Source organism: Mustela lutreola, chromosome 3 (assembly GCF_030435805.1).
Source record: "Mustela lutreola isolate mMusLut2 chromosome 3, mMusLut2.pri, whole genome shotgun sequence".
Taxonomy (NCBI): Eukaryota; Metazoa; Chordata; class Mammalia; order Carnivora; family Mustelidae; genus Mustela; species Mustela lutreola.
Window position 1 is genome coordinate 23,438,357 of NC_081292.1, and position 21,762 is coordinate 23,460,118.

The window sequence follows — 21,762 nt, forward strand, 5'->3', positions numbered from 1 at the left end:
AATGAAAGGCATGTGAAGGTATGGGTTGAAAGAATTAACTGTGCTTGGTCCTTGCAGAGACCCTGTTGCCCGTTTTGGGCAATCTTTAACCTGGCACCCAGTCCTGTGCTTTGCTAAAATGGAGTTTTCCAAAATTTAAATGATGTCATGTTGGAAAGCGATGCCAAGAAACAATGTGGCAGTTTCTAAATTTTGTGAAGCTAAAATCCCTGGTTACAAGAAAGAGTACATGTCACAGATGAGTAGTTAGTAATGACTTCAGTTTAGCAGGAAAAGAGCAATTCCCATATGCTGATTCTAGTCTCATAACAAAGAATGTTATAGAAAGATTGCACAGTATTTAACAAGCTGTGAGTTAATGTGACAGTGTCAGTGGATCTAGTTCCAGAAGGATAATCACTTTACCATATTTCTTCAAAAATATTTTAAGTTATACAGAAAACTCGCTACAAATGAATCCAGACGGTTCCCACTGCACTCCACCCCCCTCTCCCTAAGTGAGGCAGTAACACTGAGTTTAATTCAACAATTAAATTCTCCAGACTGCCTGATCCTAAGGACCTGGATAGATAAATAAGTGTCGCTGTCAGGCTGAGCCTCAGAGGTCTACCTCCTGTTGGCTGGTGAGTGGGTATAAATGAGAATGTTCTCCTGGAGTATTTGAGACTTAGGTTTTGGTACATCACTTTACCTCTCACAGAGAGCTACTCCCGGTTTGAGCCTAGACTACATTCTTCAATGTTTGTGGGTACCTTAGATAAAGTCAAGAAAATGAAGTTGAGTTGCATTACTTTCAGCTCCGTGGAGCATGTACTGTGGACGGTCTTCCGTATGATGGGTTGGTGGGTTGGTAATCCACCATTCATTTCCAAGGCCTTTCCCAAAGGCTTGGTCTCTTACGTGCATTCGTATTGGCACGATGATTTCCACGCCAGTACGAACTGTAACAAACTGGTGGATTTAACTTTGAATCATAGGCTTGACTGGGTTCCCTTAAAGCTTAGAGCTCAAGCTCATCGTTTTGGTGTTGCAAGGACTCTTAGAGGCAGGGATGGGGAGCAGCAGGGGAGTGGGAGAGGGCCTTATCTCTTTCAGTGATGTAGAAAAAAAAGTACATATTCTCCATCATGAAAGAAGATAGCCTTTTTCAATTCCGAGAATATTGTTTTACCATCCAACTAAGGAGACTTGTCTCTGCTTTTCCAATGAACATATATAGTTGGGTATTCGGAGAGGGAGGTACATAAAATTAGCAATCCATCATGAAAAATTTCTACAAAATGTCTTTAATAAAGGCGTTTTTTTTTCTTTGAAAGCAATTATGAAGTTGATAATTAAATGAGATGCAAATAAGATTATATTTAAATCAGAGTTCCCAGTCTTCCCATTGTTGAAGACATTCCCTGGGGACAGATTATGGAATGAAGGAGTTCTGGTACTTTAAATGCATATGCTACTGTTGCTGGGTATTGACTGCTTTAAGAAGTTAAGGGCTCCTCTTTTGTTAAAAAGACAATGGTTTTGTATCCAGTGTTTACCTCCTGAAGTAACAGGCAACACAGTCCACTGCCACTATTTGATTTACCCTGTATTTTCTGTGTACAAACTTTGATTTAAAACGAAAAGCTCAGTGAATTTTTTAAAAAGTGACAAACAGGAGAAATGTAATCAAATTCACTTTTCCCTCTTCTTTCCACCTAACAATGTGTGGCTGCCTTCTATTTTTATCTTTATTTTTATTTTTTCTAAAGATTTTATTTATTTATCTAAGAGAGAGAAGAGAGTGTGAGAGAGACAGAGCATGAGCAGAGGGAGGGAGAAGGAGAAAGCAGGCTCCCCATTGAGCATGGAGTCAGATGATGTGATGATGCCGGACTCCATTCAGGACGCAGTCCGGGGACCCCAGGATCATGACCTGAGCTGAAGGCAGACCCTCAATCGAATGAGCCACCCAGGTGCCCCTGTCTTCTATTTTTAAATTATATAATGACTAAGAACTTACTTGAATTTCCAATAGATACTGGCATCTGGATGTCTGTCTTCATTCAACATATGAATGAATTGCTTGCTCTGTGTGTCCCCACTAGGAGCTTCTGGTTTGGTGGGCGAAGGGTGGGGAGTGTGCCAGGGATTTCAGCGCACTGCCTTTCACAGTCTCTTCCAGTTTATGTTATCTTATGCCTTTAGTTTTGTGTTCTCCTCTCATTCCCTTTAAAAAAAAGGGGCGCCTTGGTGGCTCAGTGGGTTAAAGCCTCTGCTTTCAGCTCAGGTCATGATCCCAGGGTTGTGGGTTCAAGCCCTGCATCGGGCTCCCTGCTCAGCGGGGAGCCTGCTTCCCCTCCTCTCTCTCTGCCTGCCTCTCTGCCTACTTGTGATCTCTGTCTGTCAAATAAATAAATAAAATCTTAAAAAAAAAAAAAAACAAAACTGTGAGGTAGACAAGTTATACACAGTATTATAGGAATTTAGACAATACAGATAAATTCAGAAAAGAGGCTAAAACCCTGGCGAGAACCTCTCCTGATTTGGGTTTTTATGCTTCCGTAATCCTTTGAATGTGTGTGTAACTGTGTGTATGTGTAAGTGTGAGCATTTCTCTTTTCTGTTCTCTCATCCAACCTTGAAAAAGAGGCAGTTTTGCCAGAAGTTGATTTTGGAAGTACAAGGAGAACTCTGCCCACAACTTTTTGCAAGGCCTGTTACTTCAAACTTGATAACAGTGCCGCATATTTTGGCTAACCGTGCAGTGCTGGCGTGTGCCAAAGGTACCTTCGTGGCCTGAACCGAAATTCTCACATCAGGTTGTTGTTCTTTTGCTCACATCGTCAGCCTCTCAGCTACAGAGTCTTAGCGCCATTGTTTGGGCACCAAAGAGGACTAATCTCTTCCTCAAAGCCACCTGATTTTGGAGGGCTTCGACTATAAAAATGAATTCCGTCTGGATGGGGAGCAGTTGGGAGACTTGAGTCATTACCAGGAAGGAGTGCTGAAGTGAAATCTTAGATGAGCCTTTAGTACTTAGAGCGGAGGCCTGCCAGGTGTTCCTCAGGGTATAGACTTGGCTTGAAATAAGGAGTTGCTGTTCTACTGAGGTCTTCCTGGCTATTTTACCTACTGGCTTGCATGGATCAGAGCGTCCTAGTTGGAGGATCATTGAACATTTGACCAAGTTCTGAGTGAGCTCCTGAAGGGACTGGGACGATCTGGAGTCATTTTGGAAGGCTTGCCTTTAAGTTACTTAGAAAAGCTTCATAAAATACTTCAGGTCTAAGAACTCCGGAGATTAATGGTTTCAGCACAAACAGGGCTCAGATAAAATTCTAAGTACTGGCAGGCAGTTCAGAAACAGATGGGTGTCAGGTAGCTTAGTCAGTTGATTACCTATCCTTGCCTTTTCTGTAAGCTTCACTCAGCTTATTCACTAAATTTCAGTAACTTCAATAAATTCACTCAACCAATAGTTACCTATGCATTTATAGGTACTGTACCTGGTTATGAGACTATCAATATGAATGGCCACAGGAGCACTCTGGCCACATAGGATTATGAGTATCGAAGCAGAGTAAGTAAAATATGACTAGGCATAACTTCAATTTGAGCTATAGAAGAATACAATGGCACATCAATGCCTAAATAAGCCAGTTTCATTAACGTGTCATAAATTTATATCTGCAGCCCTATCCTTTTATGTGCATTGGTAAGATAGCTTTGATTTTTTAAAAAAATTCCTTGCTTTTATGATCAGAGTTGATATATTAGATTTTTAAAAAATATATAATATCTGTTCATTTTTTACCTTTCTTCAGTGTACACATCACATTACTTCTAGCCCAGTTTTCCTCATCTCTTTGATTTAGAAACTTCAGGTGGATTCCTGTTTTCCACAAGGACTCTAGCCTCATCCACTGGGATCCAGATTCTATCTTACTAATAACCTTTACACCACATATTTTAGTAACCCAGATTCTTCCCTGTCCCTTGACACATGTTTATATTGGAGAGCAACGCTTTGTTTGCCTTGCTCTTCTTTGCTGCTGTCCTTTCTTGTCCGCAGAGCTGTGCAATTCTTTCTTCTCCCCCAGGCTCATTTCCACTCTCCTCTGCCTTAAAAACTTGCACTGTTAGTGACCACGTTACATTATTGTATTATGAGTGAAAGAAATAGTGGACATAATAATAACACTCATAAAAATAATAGTAGATATTTAGGACTTACTGTTTGTCCTCTAGGGACTTTATTGTTTGCCCTGCTGATTTCGGGGCAAAATCCTTTTATATCCTGTATTGTTACTGAGATATTTGCTGTAAACCTTATTTCTTTGACAGAAGGAGCTAGTATCTTAAGCAAGAATTTTCTCTTAAAATTTTTTTCTCCTTTTGATATTTGGCAACATTGTTATAAACATACTAGATGCTCAATAAATACATACAATATGGATGAATTAATTGACTAGAAATTTTGGTATGAAATGCCCTTGCCTATAGTCAGTCAGAATGTATATATGATATTTGATGTTGCTTTGGTACTTTATTTTCCGACTTGATGAACAAGAATTCTTTTTAAACCATTAATATTCTATACTCATGACACAGTAGATAGGAACTTTACTGAGAATTAAATGTTCCAACTTTTGTTTGATAGTTTATTTAATATTATTAAGCTTGGGGAAGAGATCAGTTTTAAACAAGGTATATATAGGCACATACGTATTAATAATCTATAAATGAACATCAGTTAATTCAGAATATTATCATTATATTTCCAGGATTATAGGTAATTGCCTATGATAAGAAACTATAGTACTATTGGCACTGTCTTAAACAGTAAAAAAGAATGTATCAAAATCAGATCTCATTATTTTATCTTAATAAGGCTTTTCCCATTATGTAACTATGTAGAAATTTTACCCATAATCCAGTGGTGCAAAGTTTCTATTAAGTTTGTATGTAGAGTGTGTGCAAAGTTTTGTGAACATGTATGATAAATGAATTGTGTCATATTTTCAGGAAAATAAGGAATCTTCCACAGAATGAGTGCTTTAATCCTTTGTTGCAGAGAGCTGATGATTTTCACCAAGCACCACTGAAATTGCTAACACCCTAGAACCTGATTCAGTTCCGTCAAGAAGTCACATTCTCTCTTGAGAGAGAGCAAGCTCTTGCGTTTGCAAAATCAGTGAATCACCGAGTCACACTGTACTGTGTGTTGTCTAATTGAATTTAAATAAAAAAATAAGCATTTATTTAGCCTTATAAAAACACTCAAAATTTAGGAAGAAGCCATAGTGTTATTTTATGATCTATTTTTCATCAGTTTCATTCAGTCTTCTAAGATAAGCAGGTTCCTTTCATTTTCTCATTTGTAAAATAAAGCTAATCAATTCTTTGCAGACTTTCAGTGAGGCCTAACGAGAGAATTATAGAAGTCTAAAATCAAACGGCTTGTACAGGACAGGGGCCCAGTTAGTTCTCTTCTACCTTCACCTAGATTGCAGTCCACATGATACAGTGTTTCCTAATGATCCATTTAATAACACACCCCTTCCCATGGCCAGCTTCTGCTGCCTTTCAGGTTATAGTCATTTCTCCCCCAGAACCCTTTCTTATGTGAAATCTAAATCAGGCCTCTCAGTGTTCTGTTTCCCGCCCCCCAACCTCGGGCTGGACTGTAAACTCCCAGAGGGAGAGCTTCGTGTCTGCCTTCACAGGTGTATCCTCAGCGCCTTGCTTGATGCCCACAAAATCCTATATGGCCGAATGTATACATGTGTTGCAGTGGTCCCCCCCCCCCCCGCCCCCGCCAAGCCATCCATGGTTTCGCTTTCCGTGGTTTGTCGCCATGGCAACTGGTCTGGACGCAGATGATCCTCCTCTGACGTAAGGTCAGGAGGACGGTAATAGTCTAATGCTACGTCACCACGCCTGCGTCATTCCCCTCACTGCCTCTCTCCACGTAGGCATCGTATCACATCATCACGAGAAGGGGGGAGTCCAGGGCGGTAGGCTCTTTTGAGATGGTGACTACATTCAGGTGACTTTTATTACAGTATATTGTTAAAATTATTCTACTTAATTTTTAGTTACTGTTAATGTTTTATGGTGCCTAATTTATAAATTAACTTTATCACAATCATAGAAAGTTTAATAGATCTACATAGGAAAAAAAACCCATAGTGTCTAGAGGTTTTAGGCACCCATTGGGGGTTAGAACATATCCGGCAAGGAAAAGGGGGCCTACTATAATTTATTCTTGATTGTAAGTATCAGTTTTCATAGCATATGGTCAGTTTGGTAATAGGCATACAGAAATTAGAATTCAGTGCTGAACTCTGAGGGGTACTGATGCCAACAGATACGCTTAACTTTGACTTCTGGAAAAAAAATTCTGATAGCAGCTTGTTTGGGCAATCATTTGTTATTTTTTCATGAGGATAAAGGGAAGGGTGCAGAAGAAGGATAAACAATGGAACATGGCGACATGAGTAACTTTATTTTAAGTTACTGAATCAAACACTGAAGCGGTTCTTTTTCAGGTAGTCTTGGTCATCAGAAAATATTCTTGAATAGTGCAAACTATTTCATGCCGTTTTTTTCACTGTGCATATACTGAACTGTAGGCATTACCTTCCAGAGTCTCCCTACTCTTTTAGCTCATTTGGACCATATTGATGATATTTTTATGAAGGAGAATTCCATTTTTATTTCCATAAGTCAGGGCGGCATCTTTCGGGACCTACAGTGTTTCCCACCCCCCTCAGAATATGGGAAACACTTAACAGGCTACAATTTTCTTAGAGAGTTCTATAATGTTTCACTTTTAATGTAATTTGTTCTGGTTCAGCATTAAAATGGGGCTTTCTTAATGTTTTAACAAGATTAAAAAGTACCGTCTGTTACTCCTGTGATAAGTTTTTCATGAAGTCATTGTAGTGATAGTATTTTATTTTCTGAATAGCACCCTGATTTATGATCTAAGTAAACAATGCATCATTTGCAACTATGAGGATGATGATATTAACCAGGTATCAGTTTTATTTGTTCAGGTGAACTCTGCACTAATCTAAGTAAATAACTAAGTAAAACTGTTACTATGAAATGCTGTGAAACAAAAAGTTTAACAGAATAATGTAAGCAGTTAATTTAAAGTAATCCTGCACAGGGTCCCTGTTTTCTGGGCATTGTGCCACTCCTTTCACAAACACCTTTGCCCATCCATGCGTATCCTTGATTCCTGTAGTCAGCAGTTAAATGCATGGCGCATTTGGGCATTGACGTCCGGAACACATACAACATCTATAGGTGTGGGGCTGGCCAATCTGTTCTTGCTCTGTTTAAACCAAGGGCCCTAACCTTGTTCAGGTGACAGTATTTTTGGACTTTGTGGTTCTCTTTAAGGAAGGAGCTCCATGAAATAGTGTTAAATTATTAGATCAAACAAACCTGTACCTACAAAACAAATGCTAAATGCCACACGAGATAGTTTTCAGAAATCGTATTGTCACGTGTCTCTGTTGATGTTTGTGTGCTGCTGCCCATTCATTTTTAGAAGCTGTGTAATAATAGAAGCCAGAGTCTTAAGAAAATATTAACTAGGTGGAAACTTTAAAATGGATAGAATTTTACCTATTAACTTGCCGCCTTCATGCAAGGTGAGAAACACCATCATTATTTGATGTGTGAGATGGAGTACTTTATTACATAGAGAACCGCTGTCATAGATGAAGGTAGAATCAGCCACACTTCATTTAAAGACAGCATTTAATCAGAGCAGAGACAAACCATGAGAGACTCTTGGCTCCAAGAAACAAACTGTGGGTGACGGAAAGGAAGGTGGGTGGGGGTATGGGGTAACTGGGTGATGGGCATTACAGAGGGCATGTGATGTGATGAGCACTGTGTGTTACATGCAACTAATGAATCATTGAACACTACATCAAGAACTAATGATGTACTGTGTGTTGTCTAATTGAATTTAAATTTAAAAAATAAGCATTTATTTAGCCTTATAAAAACACTCAAAATTTAGGAAGAAGCCGTAGTGTTATTTTATGAGCTATTTTTCATCAGTTTCATTCAGCCTTCTAAGATAAGCAGGTTCCTTTCATTTTCTCATTTGTAAAATAAAGCTAATCAATTCTTTGCAGACTTTCAGTGAGGCCTAACGAGAGAATTATAGAAGTCTAAAATCAAACGGCTTGTACAGGACAGGGGCCCAGTTAGTTCTCTTCTACCTTCACCTAGATTGCAGTCCACATGATACAGTGTTTCCTAATGATCCATTTAATAACACACACCTCTTTTACCACCACCTCCCCCGCGGCCACCAGAGTCCGTGACAGAGCTCCTCTCCCCTACCTTCTTGTCTATTACCTTCTTCTTCCTCGGGTGCCTGTTTTTGCATCTGATCTCTTTTTAAACCTTTTACCCTTTCCCGTTTCTCTTGTGCAGAACTTATTTTCTTCTCATCTCATCACTCTTTCATTCTCTTTCCTAACACCTTATTGCCTCCTTCTGCACATTTGGCCCTTTGTGCCCTGCAGCCTGGCCTGAGTAACCAAGGACCGCCTCCTGCTCCATTGAATTGCTTGCATTGGCCCATCAGACCAGAACAGCTAAAAGATTTCTTCTCAGTGTATTCCTGCGTGGTCCCTGCAGAGCCCCTGCTGTTTCACTGAAAAATCACACACATGTGCACACAAACATGAACTTTCTAGCCGGAAAATGCACAGATCGTAATTCTCTGGCTCAGTGAATTATTACAAAATAAATGCTCTGTGTAACTCTCTCTCATGTCAAGAGATAGAAATTGCTGGTACTGTATAAGCTCCCTTTGCCAGTACCCTAGTGTCCCCTCCTGTTGTCTGTGCTCTTCCATTCCCTAGGAATTAATCACTCTCCTGACTGATTCTGACACTTTAGATTGGCTTTGCTTCTTTTTAAACTTTGCATGCATTAAAGTATAACAACCCTATGCATTAAAAGAATGCATTCTCTTGTGTCTGACATCTTACTCAACATCATGTATGTGAAATTCATCCATGTTGTTGTATGTAGTTTGTTTTTATTACAATCTACTATTCCATTGTATGGCTGCGCATTCCGTTGTATAGTCATACTACAAGTTTTTAATCTATTCTGTTGAGGTACATTTGGATTGTTTCCAGTTTTGACAGTTCAAATGATGATGCTATGAGCATTCTTGTGAATTGAACTTCTTTTTTTAATTTTTTAAGTAGGCTCCCTACCCAGCTTGAGCACAGTGTAGGCCTTGAACTCATGACCCTGAGATTAAGACCTGAGCTGAGATCAAGACCTGAGCTGAGATCAGGAGTAGGATATGTAACTGACTGAGCCACCCAGGTGCCCCCTGAATTGAACTTTTAAATTAAACTTCTGGTTTTATGTCATTCCAGATGCTTTAAGTTGCTAGGAGTCTGATCCAAATGTTTGAGACTTTTCTGTATTCTTTTATTTCCCAAGCCTGTTCCTTTAAAATACAAACTTTTACTTATTTTTTATGCATGATGCTATTAGTACAGAATATTTTAAATTTTGGAACGTTAGAGAATACATGATGAAAAATTTTGTAAATCACATTTGTATCTATAAATGCATGAGGTTATAGCAAATACAGTTTCCCCTCACTATCTGAAAGTAGATTGTTCCTCTGAAAACTTCCATAAACTGAAATGGTCTATTTTCAAAGTTTGCATTATGCCATTTCACTTTTAGAAAAGACCTACACTAATACAGTAACGGCTTTTTTAGTGAAAGTGAAAATTACCTTCTGATTTTTTTGTTGTTGTTATCAAAAACAAGTACTAATATAGCTCTTTCCTAAAAACAAAGCAATATAATGAGAACCTTTGGAAAGCAGAAGATACCTGTATTATTATATAGTTAATAAATGTATTAAGTACCATGTGGCATTCATGTACAGAATAAATAATCATGCAGGTAAATGAACTTATAAAAATTCATTTTACTGATTACAAAAACATCATTATGGGGAATTATTACTATGTAGAGTACACTTTTTTTTTTTAAGTGAACCTTCCTCTAACTGTAATTCAGTCCTCAAATTGTACATAAGGTTATGCAGACATATATAGAACCCAAATCAAATCAACATAATTGTGAGTCACTTTTTTTTTTTTTTTTTAAGATTTTATTTATTTGACAGAGAGAGCGAGCAAGCACAAGCAGGGGGAGCAGCAGAGGGAGGGTGAGTCACAGTTCTGAAAAATAAATTCAATTCTTCTCACTACTTATGCATTTATTACTGTATGTCCATGGATCCAGAGCTGTGAATGATATCTGGTTCTTTTTTAGCCTAAATAAAGACAAAATTAATGCCACGAGTCTTTGAATGTCGTGAATTAGTTTGGTATTAATTAATGTTGATGATACAACGTTAGCATTTTTTTTAGCTTTTATTCTCTCAAGCCTATTTAATGTCAAAAGATTCTGGTCTTCCTTCATGAGATAAGCAATATGCAGAAATTTCTAAGTGTGCTAACATTGTACCTGTCCCTGAGAACTTTTGCGAGTGCTTACTCAGTACTAAGCTAGTCTCAGTGGGGAGGGCCGTATTATTATCCCTTGACTTTTTAAAAAACTCGTATGTCCCCTGTGACAGTATGCTGCTTTATTTTCCGCCAGTAACCATTATCATACAGTGGCGTTGTTAGTGATGGTAATGTGTTCTAGCCTTAGAAGAAGGCTTTTGACTTCTTTTTTCACTTGGAAAAAGTTTGAGAATTTTTGATAACATAGAGATATTTAAATATATGAATTATATATCAGTATTTTGAGTAAAATAATCAGATGTGTGAATGGATATATAGTATATTAATATTGTTAATTAATGTTTTAGTATTAACATATGAACATTTACAATATTAATAAAGATATTTTCTGATCTGGAGAGCTTCATAACCTAGTGGGGTAGTGGAAACATAAACACATAGTTGCAGTGGGATGTGGCATGTACCTTAAAAGAACCTTTACATGAATTGCTGTGGATGGTAGTGGAGAAGACTCACTTTTGCTTGAGGGAATTGTAGAGGGCTTTGGAGAAGTAAATCCATTTGGAGACTTGTGTAATTTATTACTTTAAGTGATGTGCTAGGTGTTAAGAGGCAAATCCAAAAGTTAGGATAACCTACTAGTCCATAAGATTATCGGGAAGGTTGCATATTCACTTGAAACAACTATAGAACCAGTCAAGTACAATTGATGGCTGTCTTTATGAAATGGTGTATTTTTAGATTGTGTTCTCTAGTTCTTAAAGTGCTGTCACTTTTGTATCTATAGCTGTTGTTCATAATAACACTAAAGAGTTTATGAGAAACGTAATGGGAAACCAGGTGGTCTAGCAAGGCTTTTGACTTCTTTAGACTCTGTTCTTCATGGGCTGGGTCTATGAACCAAACAAGTGATTTAACATTTCTAAATCTTAGTTACTTCATCTGTAAAATGTGAAAACAAAAGTATCTTACTTAATAAACTCTTGGCACAGCGCCTGGTTCTTAGTAACAATGACATAATACATTTTTGTTATTAACTAAAAATTCACATTATACCGTACATCAACATTCACGATTGTGAGTCTTAAAAAAAAAGGTCTGATTCTGACTTTTGATTTCTTTCAACATTCAATTAGATTTTGAAGGAATGTTTTGTAAAACACCTGAGTCTGGAATTATATCTATATTTTTCCCTTACTCTGTTGTGACAGGTGTCCACAACAAGATTGAGGGAGAAAAGAAATTACTAATTGGGGTTCAGGTGGTAAAAATCTTTTTAAAAGTGTGTGTGTGTGTGTGTGTGTGTGTGTGTGTGTGTGTGTGTGTTTAGATGGATTCTGGAACATATATTGAACTTGAATTTGAAGATTGACTAGTTACCTATACAAGAATATTTTATGAGTGAGCAAATTTTTGCTTTCACTAATTCTACAGCCCCACACATAATATCCAATCATTATTCTTTCTCTCTTGGTGCCTGTGTAATGGAGGAGCTTTGGGGCCCAGGCATAACCTGGGTATAGGGTCATCCTCTCAAACTCAGACCTCAGTATGACCTCACCACTATGTTTGCTGTGGACTTAAAATTTTAACTTGTAATTAATTCCCTGTTTCAGATTTACTTTGGCATCTACCTAGCCTGGCTTCATTCTTAAATTTATTTTTAATCTTTTGTTTTGATATTTGGTGGTGGGGGGTGGGGGGGATGCAGTAACCATAAAACAAAATCCTAAAGCCCATAAAACTAGAGCCGGGGACTTGTAAGAGTGAGTTAGGGAAGCCCTATATACTTAATTTCTCTTCTGCACTGCCTAGAACCATTGAGCCAGATTGGCATTAATGTATACTATAAAAAGATGCAGTCATAGAGTGGGTCCACCCTGAACACTGTTTACTGACTATGGTCTGGGCATTGGCTTTCTGTCTTTTATTATGTGTACACATGAGTCTTCAGGTAGAGATTGGACTGAGTTGGGAGGAATGGGATTTACTAATGATCGGAGAGGAGGATGTGGGCTAGACCCATTCTCCCAGAAATCTGTAAGTGATTGAGAACTACTGATTTTAACTATATGAACCTTAGGTCCCTTAGTTCAATCCTGGGTCTCTCTCTAACCTCTTTCTGCATGCCATATTCCATGAAACTCTTTGCTGTATTTTGGTTCCTGAGCAAATTTGGTTCAGATAAAACTGAAGTTATTATAAATGAATGACACAAATCTAGTGGACAGAGTGTAGTGTGTTAAATGGGTCACCTTAGTGAACATTAGAAATAATGCCTGAAAAAAAAAATTAGGACTTCTTTATGCGATGGTATCTGTATAAACTGTTAAGCTCTAAGATAACATTGGGCTTATACCCATCTGTGTTGATGCGTGTATAATTTGGACATCTAAGATCGTATTGTACATAGATGTTTATCTTCTGCCTTTTCCACTCAGTGTTCTATCATGGCTGTAATCCTCTGCCATTACACAATCTTTTAAAATACTGATTCTAAATCTTTCATGATAATGGATCCTGATCTTCTTTTACTGTTGCTTGCCATGCTGGGGAGAATAAAAAAACAAAAACAGAAACAAAACACGCCCTTCAAAATGATCAGATCAAAGCATCTTCGTTTTCTTGCCAAGTTGATGAAGAAATACTGCTTTGCTTAAAAAATATCATATATGTTTTGAAATAAATAATTTTCTTCTTGCTGTGGTTACCCAATCTCATTTGGCTTTATGTCACATAATGCCATTTACCAACAAAACTAATGTTGTGTGGCACACAGTGGGAGATGTTGCTCTAGACAGTAATTTTCAAAGAAGAAATTCCAATCCAAATTGAACAGACATCACCACTGCACAACCCCTAGGACTTTTTAGAGCTGTAACTGCTAATGTACAATGTGGATCTATGAGAGGTTATATAAAGTATATAGTTTACACTAAACTTAATTTGACCAAGAAACCTCCGTACTATATTTCTTTTTTTGAAACCAATATCATGGGAAGAACATAGAGAAGATTCATAGAACATAGAGAAAATTCTTGAATTTTTGAATTCAAAAATTGAATTCTTGAATTTTTGAATTTTGAATTTTTGAATTCTATGAATTCTTGAATTCATAGAACATAGAGAAAATTCTTGAATTTCTTTTTATCTTAAATGTAACTATAATAAAATCCCAGACAGAGCCTAGCTAAACTTAGGGTGAGCATAGATAGAATGTCCTGAAATAATGGTTTATTCAAAAAGAAGTTCTTATAGCTGAAGGTTTCTGAGCCTGTTATCTACCCAAATTATGAAGGGATTCTGGGTGAACCTCTTCTTTTTTTCGTTCAGAAAACTTTTCTCATTCTAAGAGTCAGGAAGAAGTGGCTTAACTTGTTCTATCGGGAGTTGCTTTCAGGTGTAGAATTTTAAAAAATCATCTTTCTATGGGAACATTCAGTATACTCAACAAAAGACAAAAATGGTTCCAACCTGTGTGTGAATATAATATATTTTTATCAGAAGGGAAGATGATGCTGAATTGGCTACATGAAGCAGTCAGCACCTACTACGTTGGTATTTAACCACATTTCATGTTATTAGTCTGTATTCATTACACTTTGTGAAAGACATCCATCAGGTCTGTTTAATTTAATGTTTAATGTTTAATTTAAATGGACTTTTCATAGTCATATAGAACAAAGATCCCTGACTGCTTGGGATTTACACATACTAAACTGTCCTCTGAATTTACTTCTAATTCCCTTTCATGGGCTGTATGTTTGCTGATTCCTCATGATATTTGTTCCTTACCCATTGGACATCCCTACTTGCTGCTTGGACCTTGGATGGGTGAGTCCTTTGGAATGGTTTCCTGTGGTACCCCGGAGATGAGCAGAGTGGTTTACTGGTTTCACGAGCAAGACAAGTTAAGGATGGTGCAAATAACTTCCCTTCACTTTGGCTGTTTAACATACATATATTTAACACATACCTGTTATATGTAACATGTGTGTTGAATATTACAGTGTGTTAAATTTATGTGTAACACACAAACATGTTTCCTCTATGTATACGTATATATACACACACATACACACACATATGACTAGTATAAGCTCTCAATATACTTTCACAATATTTGTTTTAATCTTGGCACTCTTAAAAAAATTAACAAAAACTTTGCTTAATACACTCAGCTGATCGATGCTGTGAATACGGTGAGCATTCCTACTGAATCTTCATGGTATGCATTTATTAGATTCACTGTACTATATATATGCATGTTAATTTACCAAATGGATTGGCAGTAATTGACACAGATTTCTTACGAGAGAACTGAGACAGATGTTAGCCAGTTTTATTGCTGGATTTTGTTAATAATTGAGATTTTCATTTCTATTGAATAACAGTGGAAAACAGGTAAAGCAATATCGATATACTACAGTTGTACCTTTACTATATAAAGATGTTTTTCAGCATCCAAATGCTGGAAAGTCAAAGGCATTTCTGCAAATCTTGACACTCATTATTTTTGTTATCAGTAGAAATCTAATTTACATAAAAATAAAATGTCAATTCCCATCACAACCATCAAGATAAATAGATGCATTTATATTTTTCCATGAGCTAGTCTTTTTGAACTTATGGGCTGTGTTTGGCTCTTTGCCCATCAACCAGGTGAAATATTCTAAGTTTAGCAAGGAGGAGGGATGAAGTTACGCCCAACCCATACATACATGCAAAGTCATACTGGCCTGTTTGAACCAACAGTTGTCATTGTACGTTATTTTAATTGGGTTTGTGTTTGTGTGTGTGTGTGTGTGTGTGTGTGTGTTTTACCCCCTTTGAGAGGAACGAAAACAAAAGGAAACACAACATACCTGCGAGGAAACAAATGATAACGTTTCTTAATTTGCTTAGTGAAATTGTGACCTTATTCAAAGCAGAGTTTTTAATACATTTGCCTTTCAACTGTTATGAAAGCAAAAATAATCAATTCCCCTTTCCTTTTGATAACTCATGATGCATACTTGTTTTTTTTTTTTGCTTTAATTAGGGAAATAGGTGCACACTTCATTTTTTTTCACGTATATTCACAGTGTTTTTTGTTGTTGTTGTTGTTATTTTCGTCTTTTTTTAAGATTTATCTATTTGGGGGGGGGCAGGGCAAAGAGGAGGGAGAGAGAGAATCTCAAGCAGACTCCCTACTGAGCATGGAGCCCGAATAGTGGGCTCAGTCTTGTGACCCTGAGATCATGACCTGAGTCGAAATCAAGCGTTGGACCCTTACCCAACTAAGCCACGCTGGTACCCTTCTACCATTTGAATTAAACTTCTAGTATGATGTTTTTTTTTTTTTAAAGCTTTTATTTATTAATTTGACAGAGAGAAATCACAAGTAGACGGAGAGGCAGCCAGAGAGAGAGAGATAGGGAAGCAGGCTCCCTGCTGAGCAGAGAGCCCGATGCGGGACTCGATCCCAGGACCCTGAGATCATGACCTGAGCCGAAGGCAGCGGCTTAACCCACTGAGCCACCCAGGCGCCCCTCTAGTATGATGTTTTTAAAGGCAAAAAACAGTTTTGTAATTTTGTGCTAAAAGTAAAATGGTTAATGAAATACTTTCTCTAAGATGTGTATGGGTATGTGGAGACTCATTACCAGGCCATCTCTTTTTACTTAGACCAGTACATTTGAAATGAGATATTTGAAATATAGAGAGCAAAGCTCGATGAAATAAAAGCCTAATAAAATGTGTTTGGGCCAACATCAAAACTCTTTGAAAGAGGATATCTAAATAATGTGCATTTTATCTCAGAGAGTCTTGGGTTAGTTCTAGTGTCCAGATGACTATTAATGGGCTTTGGGCTCTGAAGCATATGTTAAGAGAAGTGATCATTTTGGATTAATTTGATGTGAATTAATAAGAGATTTATTTGATGGGAGTTGTTTGAAGGTGATGACATTTAAATCTCAGCAGGATTTAAGATATCCAAAAATACCTTTAAAGATTCAGGAACAGTCAATTCAGAGAGAGCAAATTAAATAGACATGGGTAGCAAAGACCAGGATCTGACATTAGGTTTATGAAGTTTGAAGCAGTTTACAAAAAAAGCAACCTACCATTGAAGTATTGCTCTGGAATCTGAAGAAACAGAAAACATTTAAACTCCTTCAGCAATTCTTGGGTTTATGATTTGGATAAACAATGTTCTCTTGCATTTTATAGTTCACTTAAGCAATCTGATTTTGATCTGTATATATGGAGTAGACAGGATTCAAGGCTTTTTTTTTTTTTTTAAACCAATGAGCAAAGACATATGTTCTTTAAAACTGAACTTTATATGTTGTTCATATGGAAGCTATCTAGTTTGCTATAGGCCCCAAACTTGACCTTCCTTTTATTTTGCTATCACTTGCTTAATTCTTTAGATTCTTTGTGGGGGACTTCTGATCAAAAGAAACAATTTACTATTTTTTTCTTTTCTTTTAATTTTTTTAATAAAACCTACATGAAATGTGTAATTAATAACTCAGTACTCCTAGGTTGTTGATACAAACAAGCACGGAAGAAGCATATATTAAGGAGAAGACTACCATGTCTTTCCTTTTGTGTTAAGCTTTGATTTCAAACACTTGAAAGTTTTATTATCTGGAAAAACAATAAGAAAATGTCATCTGGTATTATATATTATGATGGCAAGCACTGCTACTTATAATAAAAATCATACTCAGCAGGATTTGAGACTGAGGTTAAATCATACGGCCTTGCTCCCTTAACTTTTTAGTCTTATTAAGGTTCATTCTTTCCATCCATCTCTCTCTGTCTATTGAGAAGGAATCAGTCAATTGGAAGTGCACTCAATTGAAATGGTATTTGGAAAGATACTCCAAAGCTTTATTTATTTATTAAATTTGAGAAAGAAGGGCTCCTTATAATATTTTTCTTTTCTTTTTAAAGATCCCCTTCTTTGCTCTTAAATGAATGATGTGATAAAACTACAGTCCTCTCACTAGGTGTTTGGCGTGTACTTGTGCTGGCTGTACATTTATTGAATGAGTGAATGTTGGAGGAAATGAGTAATTGATTGAATGGTAAACCTCAGCGGTATTTATGCCTTCCTTAGTTATTGATGGTTTCATATTTTATAGTCTTTTAGGGAAATTGGATTAAGTTTTCCTAAGGTAAGACTATAGTGCCTAACCCATTAACCAGAGCCATTATAGGATCTTAGAGGTGTGAGGAAGTTTCGAAATCATGTATTACAGTTCTCTCGTGAATAAGAACAGAGGCTCAGAGAAGTCAAGGGACTGGCCCTTGATTATATCAGCTACTGACAGGAAGCAGGGCCAGAAACTGTACATGTGGTTGCTGTACCGTTCATCCTTCCTTTGTTTAGGATCAAGATGCTACAAAGAACATAGGAATTTATATCTCTTACCTTCCAGGAGTTTCTCATCTAATGGAAATAAGTTCCTCTGATCTGCACTGGCTCTGGATGTATGTGTGATCTCAGCTCTCTTTTTAAATTACTGTAATAGTTGATTCCTTTGATTGAGTAATTCATTTGATTAGCTATAGCAAAATTCTTTGGAGCAAGTATATGTATAAATACATATACATACATATGAAATAAAACTAAATCATTAATGGTTAATTCAAAATATCTAGATATTAATAGAACACTCAGCTTCCTTTTGCTGTGAAGATGCCATTCTGAAGACATGAGTCACAGTTTTCTATAGAAAAGGGATTTTTTTCTTACAGGTTTAAGCATTTTAATCAGTGAGATAAAATAGTTACCAGAATGATATTTTAAGCAGTAATGCTGATTATAATGCTGTCTAATACTAAAATATAGAAATAATGCAGTGTCCTACTATTTCTTATAACACTTTTTTTTTTTAAGCTAGGAAATACAAAGAATGCCTTTAGATTTGTTTTAATGTAGGAAAAAATAATTTAAAAATTTGGATTTTTGCAAATGGAATGTCTTACATCTCAGTAATGAAAAGAAATACAAATAGTGCATTTTTTAGGAAACTAAGCACGTTTTAACCTGCTTAAATATCTCGACACATGATGCATATTCCCATTATATCAGCTGTTAGAGGAGCATTCACGTATTTGTTCAGGTGGGGAATGAGGTAGATGCGGGAATGCTCACCATCTCCACCTCATCCACCCTCTGTCCCCCAGGTCAGTTTTTTTTTATCTCAATTGAACAGAGGACTAAAGTTTGCAGTTTTGAGTCTTGTAGCTCCCACTTAGATTCTTCAGTTCCTCCTTATCTGCTTCATTTCAGCCCCATTATCCAGTCGTTTATAGTGGGCCTGCTGTAAACTGGCATTTTGAACTTCTTTTCATAGTCAGTGTGAGGGATATTGCTATTACAGAGTTAAATAAAGACGTTTTCAAATAGAGTTCCCCAAACACTCCTTGATGGCGATTTTCTAATTATTTTATGACCATCTTTACAATATCTGGCTCAATACTTTCTTTTTCTTTAAGTTTTTTTTTTTTTTTTTTTTTTTTTTTTTAATTTGAGAGAGCAAGCGAGGGAGAGCATGAGCAGGGGCAGAGGCAGAGGGAGAGGGAGAAGCACACTCCCCGCCAAGCAGGGAGCCCAGGGCAGGGCTCAGTCCCAGGACCCTGGGATCACGACCTGAGCCTAAGACAGAGGCTTAACCAACTGAGCCATCCAGGTGCCCCTGCCTTAATAATTTCATTCAGATAATGCAGGTGATAGGATAATGATGGTTTAAAGCTGGTTCAGTCACCATTGTATGAACTTTTTATCAAGAGCGAAAATAGAGATTAATAGAACTAGCTGAGAAGATAGCCCATATTACAGTGTGTAATGTTTCTGTAAGTTGGGAAGGCTTACGTAGATCCCAATTATTGATGGCATTGCAATAGTTCTTTTCTCATCTGCATGGTATACACTGCTGCTATGAGTTTGGAAGAGATTCACAATGCATACCACTTCTTGTCTTCAGCTGTGACTGTATATCAGTAGGTACACCTGTATCTTTTCCAGAAACATGTCCCCTCTGTGTTTACTAATTAAGGTCATCTATCCCCACCCCAGCGTAGGTAAGTATTCTGGTCCTTAGTGTTTGGGAACTTTAGAGGTTAAATCGTACATTACGGTCTATTGTGACAATGACTTCTGTAATCTTTTATATCATGTTCCTCCCTTTCCTGCTGTTTTATTAGAACCCAGGGGAGGGAAGAGCTCGCTCAAGGTTTGCTCGTGCATTCAGTAGGTGTCTTTGAAGCAGCCTGTGGTGCTGGCATATTAATGTATTTTAGGTGTGCTACGTTAAAGCATATTTACGTCATTTAGGAAGGAAAATTTTTTTTTGTTTTGTTTTGCAGATGTACAGATCAGCTCTCAAAATGTCTTCTGTGTCTTCCGAGCGTCTTCTAAGACAATTGCATTAGCCTCCTGCTAGTTGACTAATAGAATTAATAATTGTAAAAAGCACTCTAAAGCCACATGCCTTATGAAGTCAATGCTGGGTATGATTTTACAAGTATGTGATCTATTTTTTCAAGTGAAAATGTTAACTGAAAAGTTCTTGGCACACAGTAAAACATCGTGCAATCTGTTATTTGTCTTAAAGATAATAACTTGGGGGTGGCTATAGTCTTACGATATCTAACTTATGACTTGTTAGGGGGGTTTCTTCCACTTAGAAGTACTGCAAATGTGCTTATATTTACATAATATGTCATTCTGAAAAATTATGGCGATATAATTCCCATAAAATTATTTTTCTATAACAACTTCAAAGTATAGTCAACTAAATTAACCAGGTTTTTTTTTTTTTTTTTTAAAGAAGCTAGAAAGAACATGCCCCTTCCACTCATAACAAAAAAGAAAACACAAATGACCTTTCTGATACTTCTTTGAAGTTTTAGCAGTTTGACAGTCTTTGCGATGTATATTTTTAAGGCTGTATTCAGGATAAGGAGTCAGTGAGTCATATGGTTCTCAAGGTCTTTTCTTGGTGGAAGAGGGAATTGAAATTTGAAAAGATGATAATTTAATTAAATCGTATTTTCTCTTAGTTGCTCCTTCAGTACCTTTTAAACTATGACCTATTTTCTGCATAACAATAAATCAACAAGGTCTAATTCTTTTTGTTCTGAAAAGCAAGTTACATTTTTCAATATTAACGTATTTATGACTATTCACTTTTAAGTACTTTATCTGCGTTCCTTGCTATGTAAAATGTTGCTGTTTTTGTAATCATCTTGACATTAATAAATGGGCAGAAACTGTTTTCACTTTAATGGAAAGATAACCTCAGTGAATTGGATTCTTTCATTTTCATTTCTTTATGAACCTTGCCTTTCATATAGATTTTGTCTTTTTCTGTGTAACGTTATTTGTTTCATTTTGGTGCACTATCATTAGGGTTTATTTACAGTGAGAAAAAAATGTTAAAATACAAATGACATGGTTATTCAGTATTTGTTCAAGAAAAGATTAAATTGCAATGATTACTAAAGACTTTATGTGTAATAGAAAAAATAAACAGGAAATTCTGGAGGGAAAGGCAAGAGGTGCTATAGCCAAATCATCACAGTTTTATGTGTAGTAATGGCTGATACTCTATAAACTAGAATGTAGGCCAAGTGAAGAATAGCTTTTTTTTTTTTTTTTTTTACTCAGGCTCTTGTATTTTAAATGATAACTTCTTAAACTTCCCTTTTATTATTTTTGCTTTCATTTTTAGTTTTCCTTTTGTTGACTACTAGTAAAATTGCCCTCCACTCTTCTGTGTGTAGGTGCAGGTTCCCAAGTTCAGTGCTTCTGACAAAGGACTAGCTGTCTTCCAAAACAGTTGACATCAATGAATGAGACATTGAAATGCAAACGTTAAAAAAGAAAGAAGTTAACCAGTGTTTCTTTTTCTTTCTTTCTTTCTTTTTTTTTTTTTCTTTTTCTTTATCTAACAAGGGTTACCTAGCTGAGTTTGTTTTAGGACCTATTGGTAATGACACCAAGGTGAAGACCATATTCCCTCCCCACTCCCTGCCTTGGTCAGACAGGTGTTGACATTACCTCAAGAGCATCACTTGGACTTGAAACTTCAGTCCTCCATGCTAAACTGTTTGTGTGGTGGTTGTTCCAAGAGGAACATAATACATATTCTATTTATATTTGATGACAATGACAGGAAGGAAAGTGTACTTTCTGAAGCACAGTTATATTTTTTGACATTATTTAGTAAAA

At 36.7% G+C, this 21,762-nt stretch overlaps 1 protein-coding gene across 4 annotated transcripts in view; it reads left to right on the forward strand.

The window, feature by feature from the left end:
- Positions 1-21,762, forward strand: part of TRPS1 (transcriptional repressor GATA binding 1) — a 255,702-nt gene that overhangs the window by 24,806 nt on the left and 209,134 nt on the right. For 2 of the 4 annotated variants that reach the window (XM_059165741.1, XM_059165744.1), the window contains exon 2: positions 19,896-20,053. The exons of 1 other annotated variant lie outside the window; for it this stretch is intronic. In XM_059165741.1, coding sequence (XP_059021724.1) covers positions 20,017-20,053 — 37 coding nt within the window. In that variant the 5' untranslated portion in view covers positions 19,896-20,016. Of the gene's footprint in view, positions 1-19,895; positions 20,054-21,762 lie in introns of those variants that run through there. One more of the 4 variants, XM_059165742.1, reaches the window with a different exon arrangement.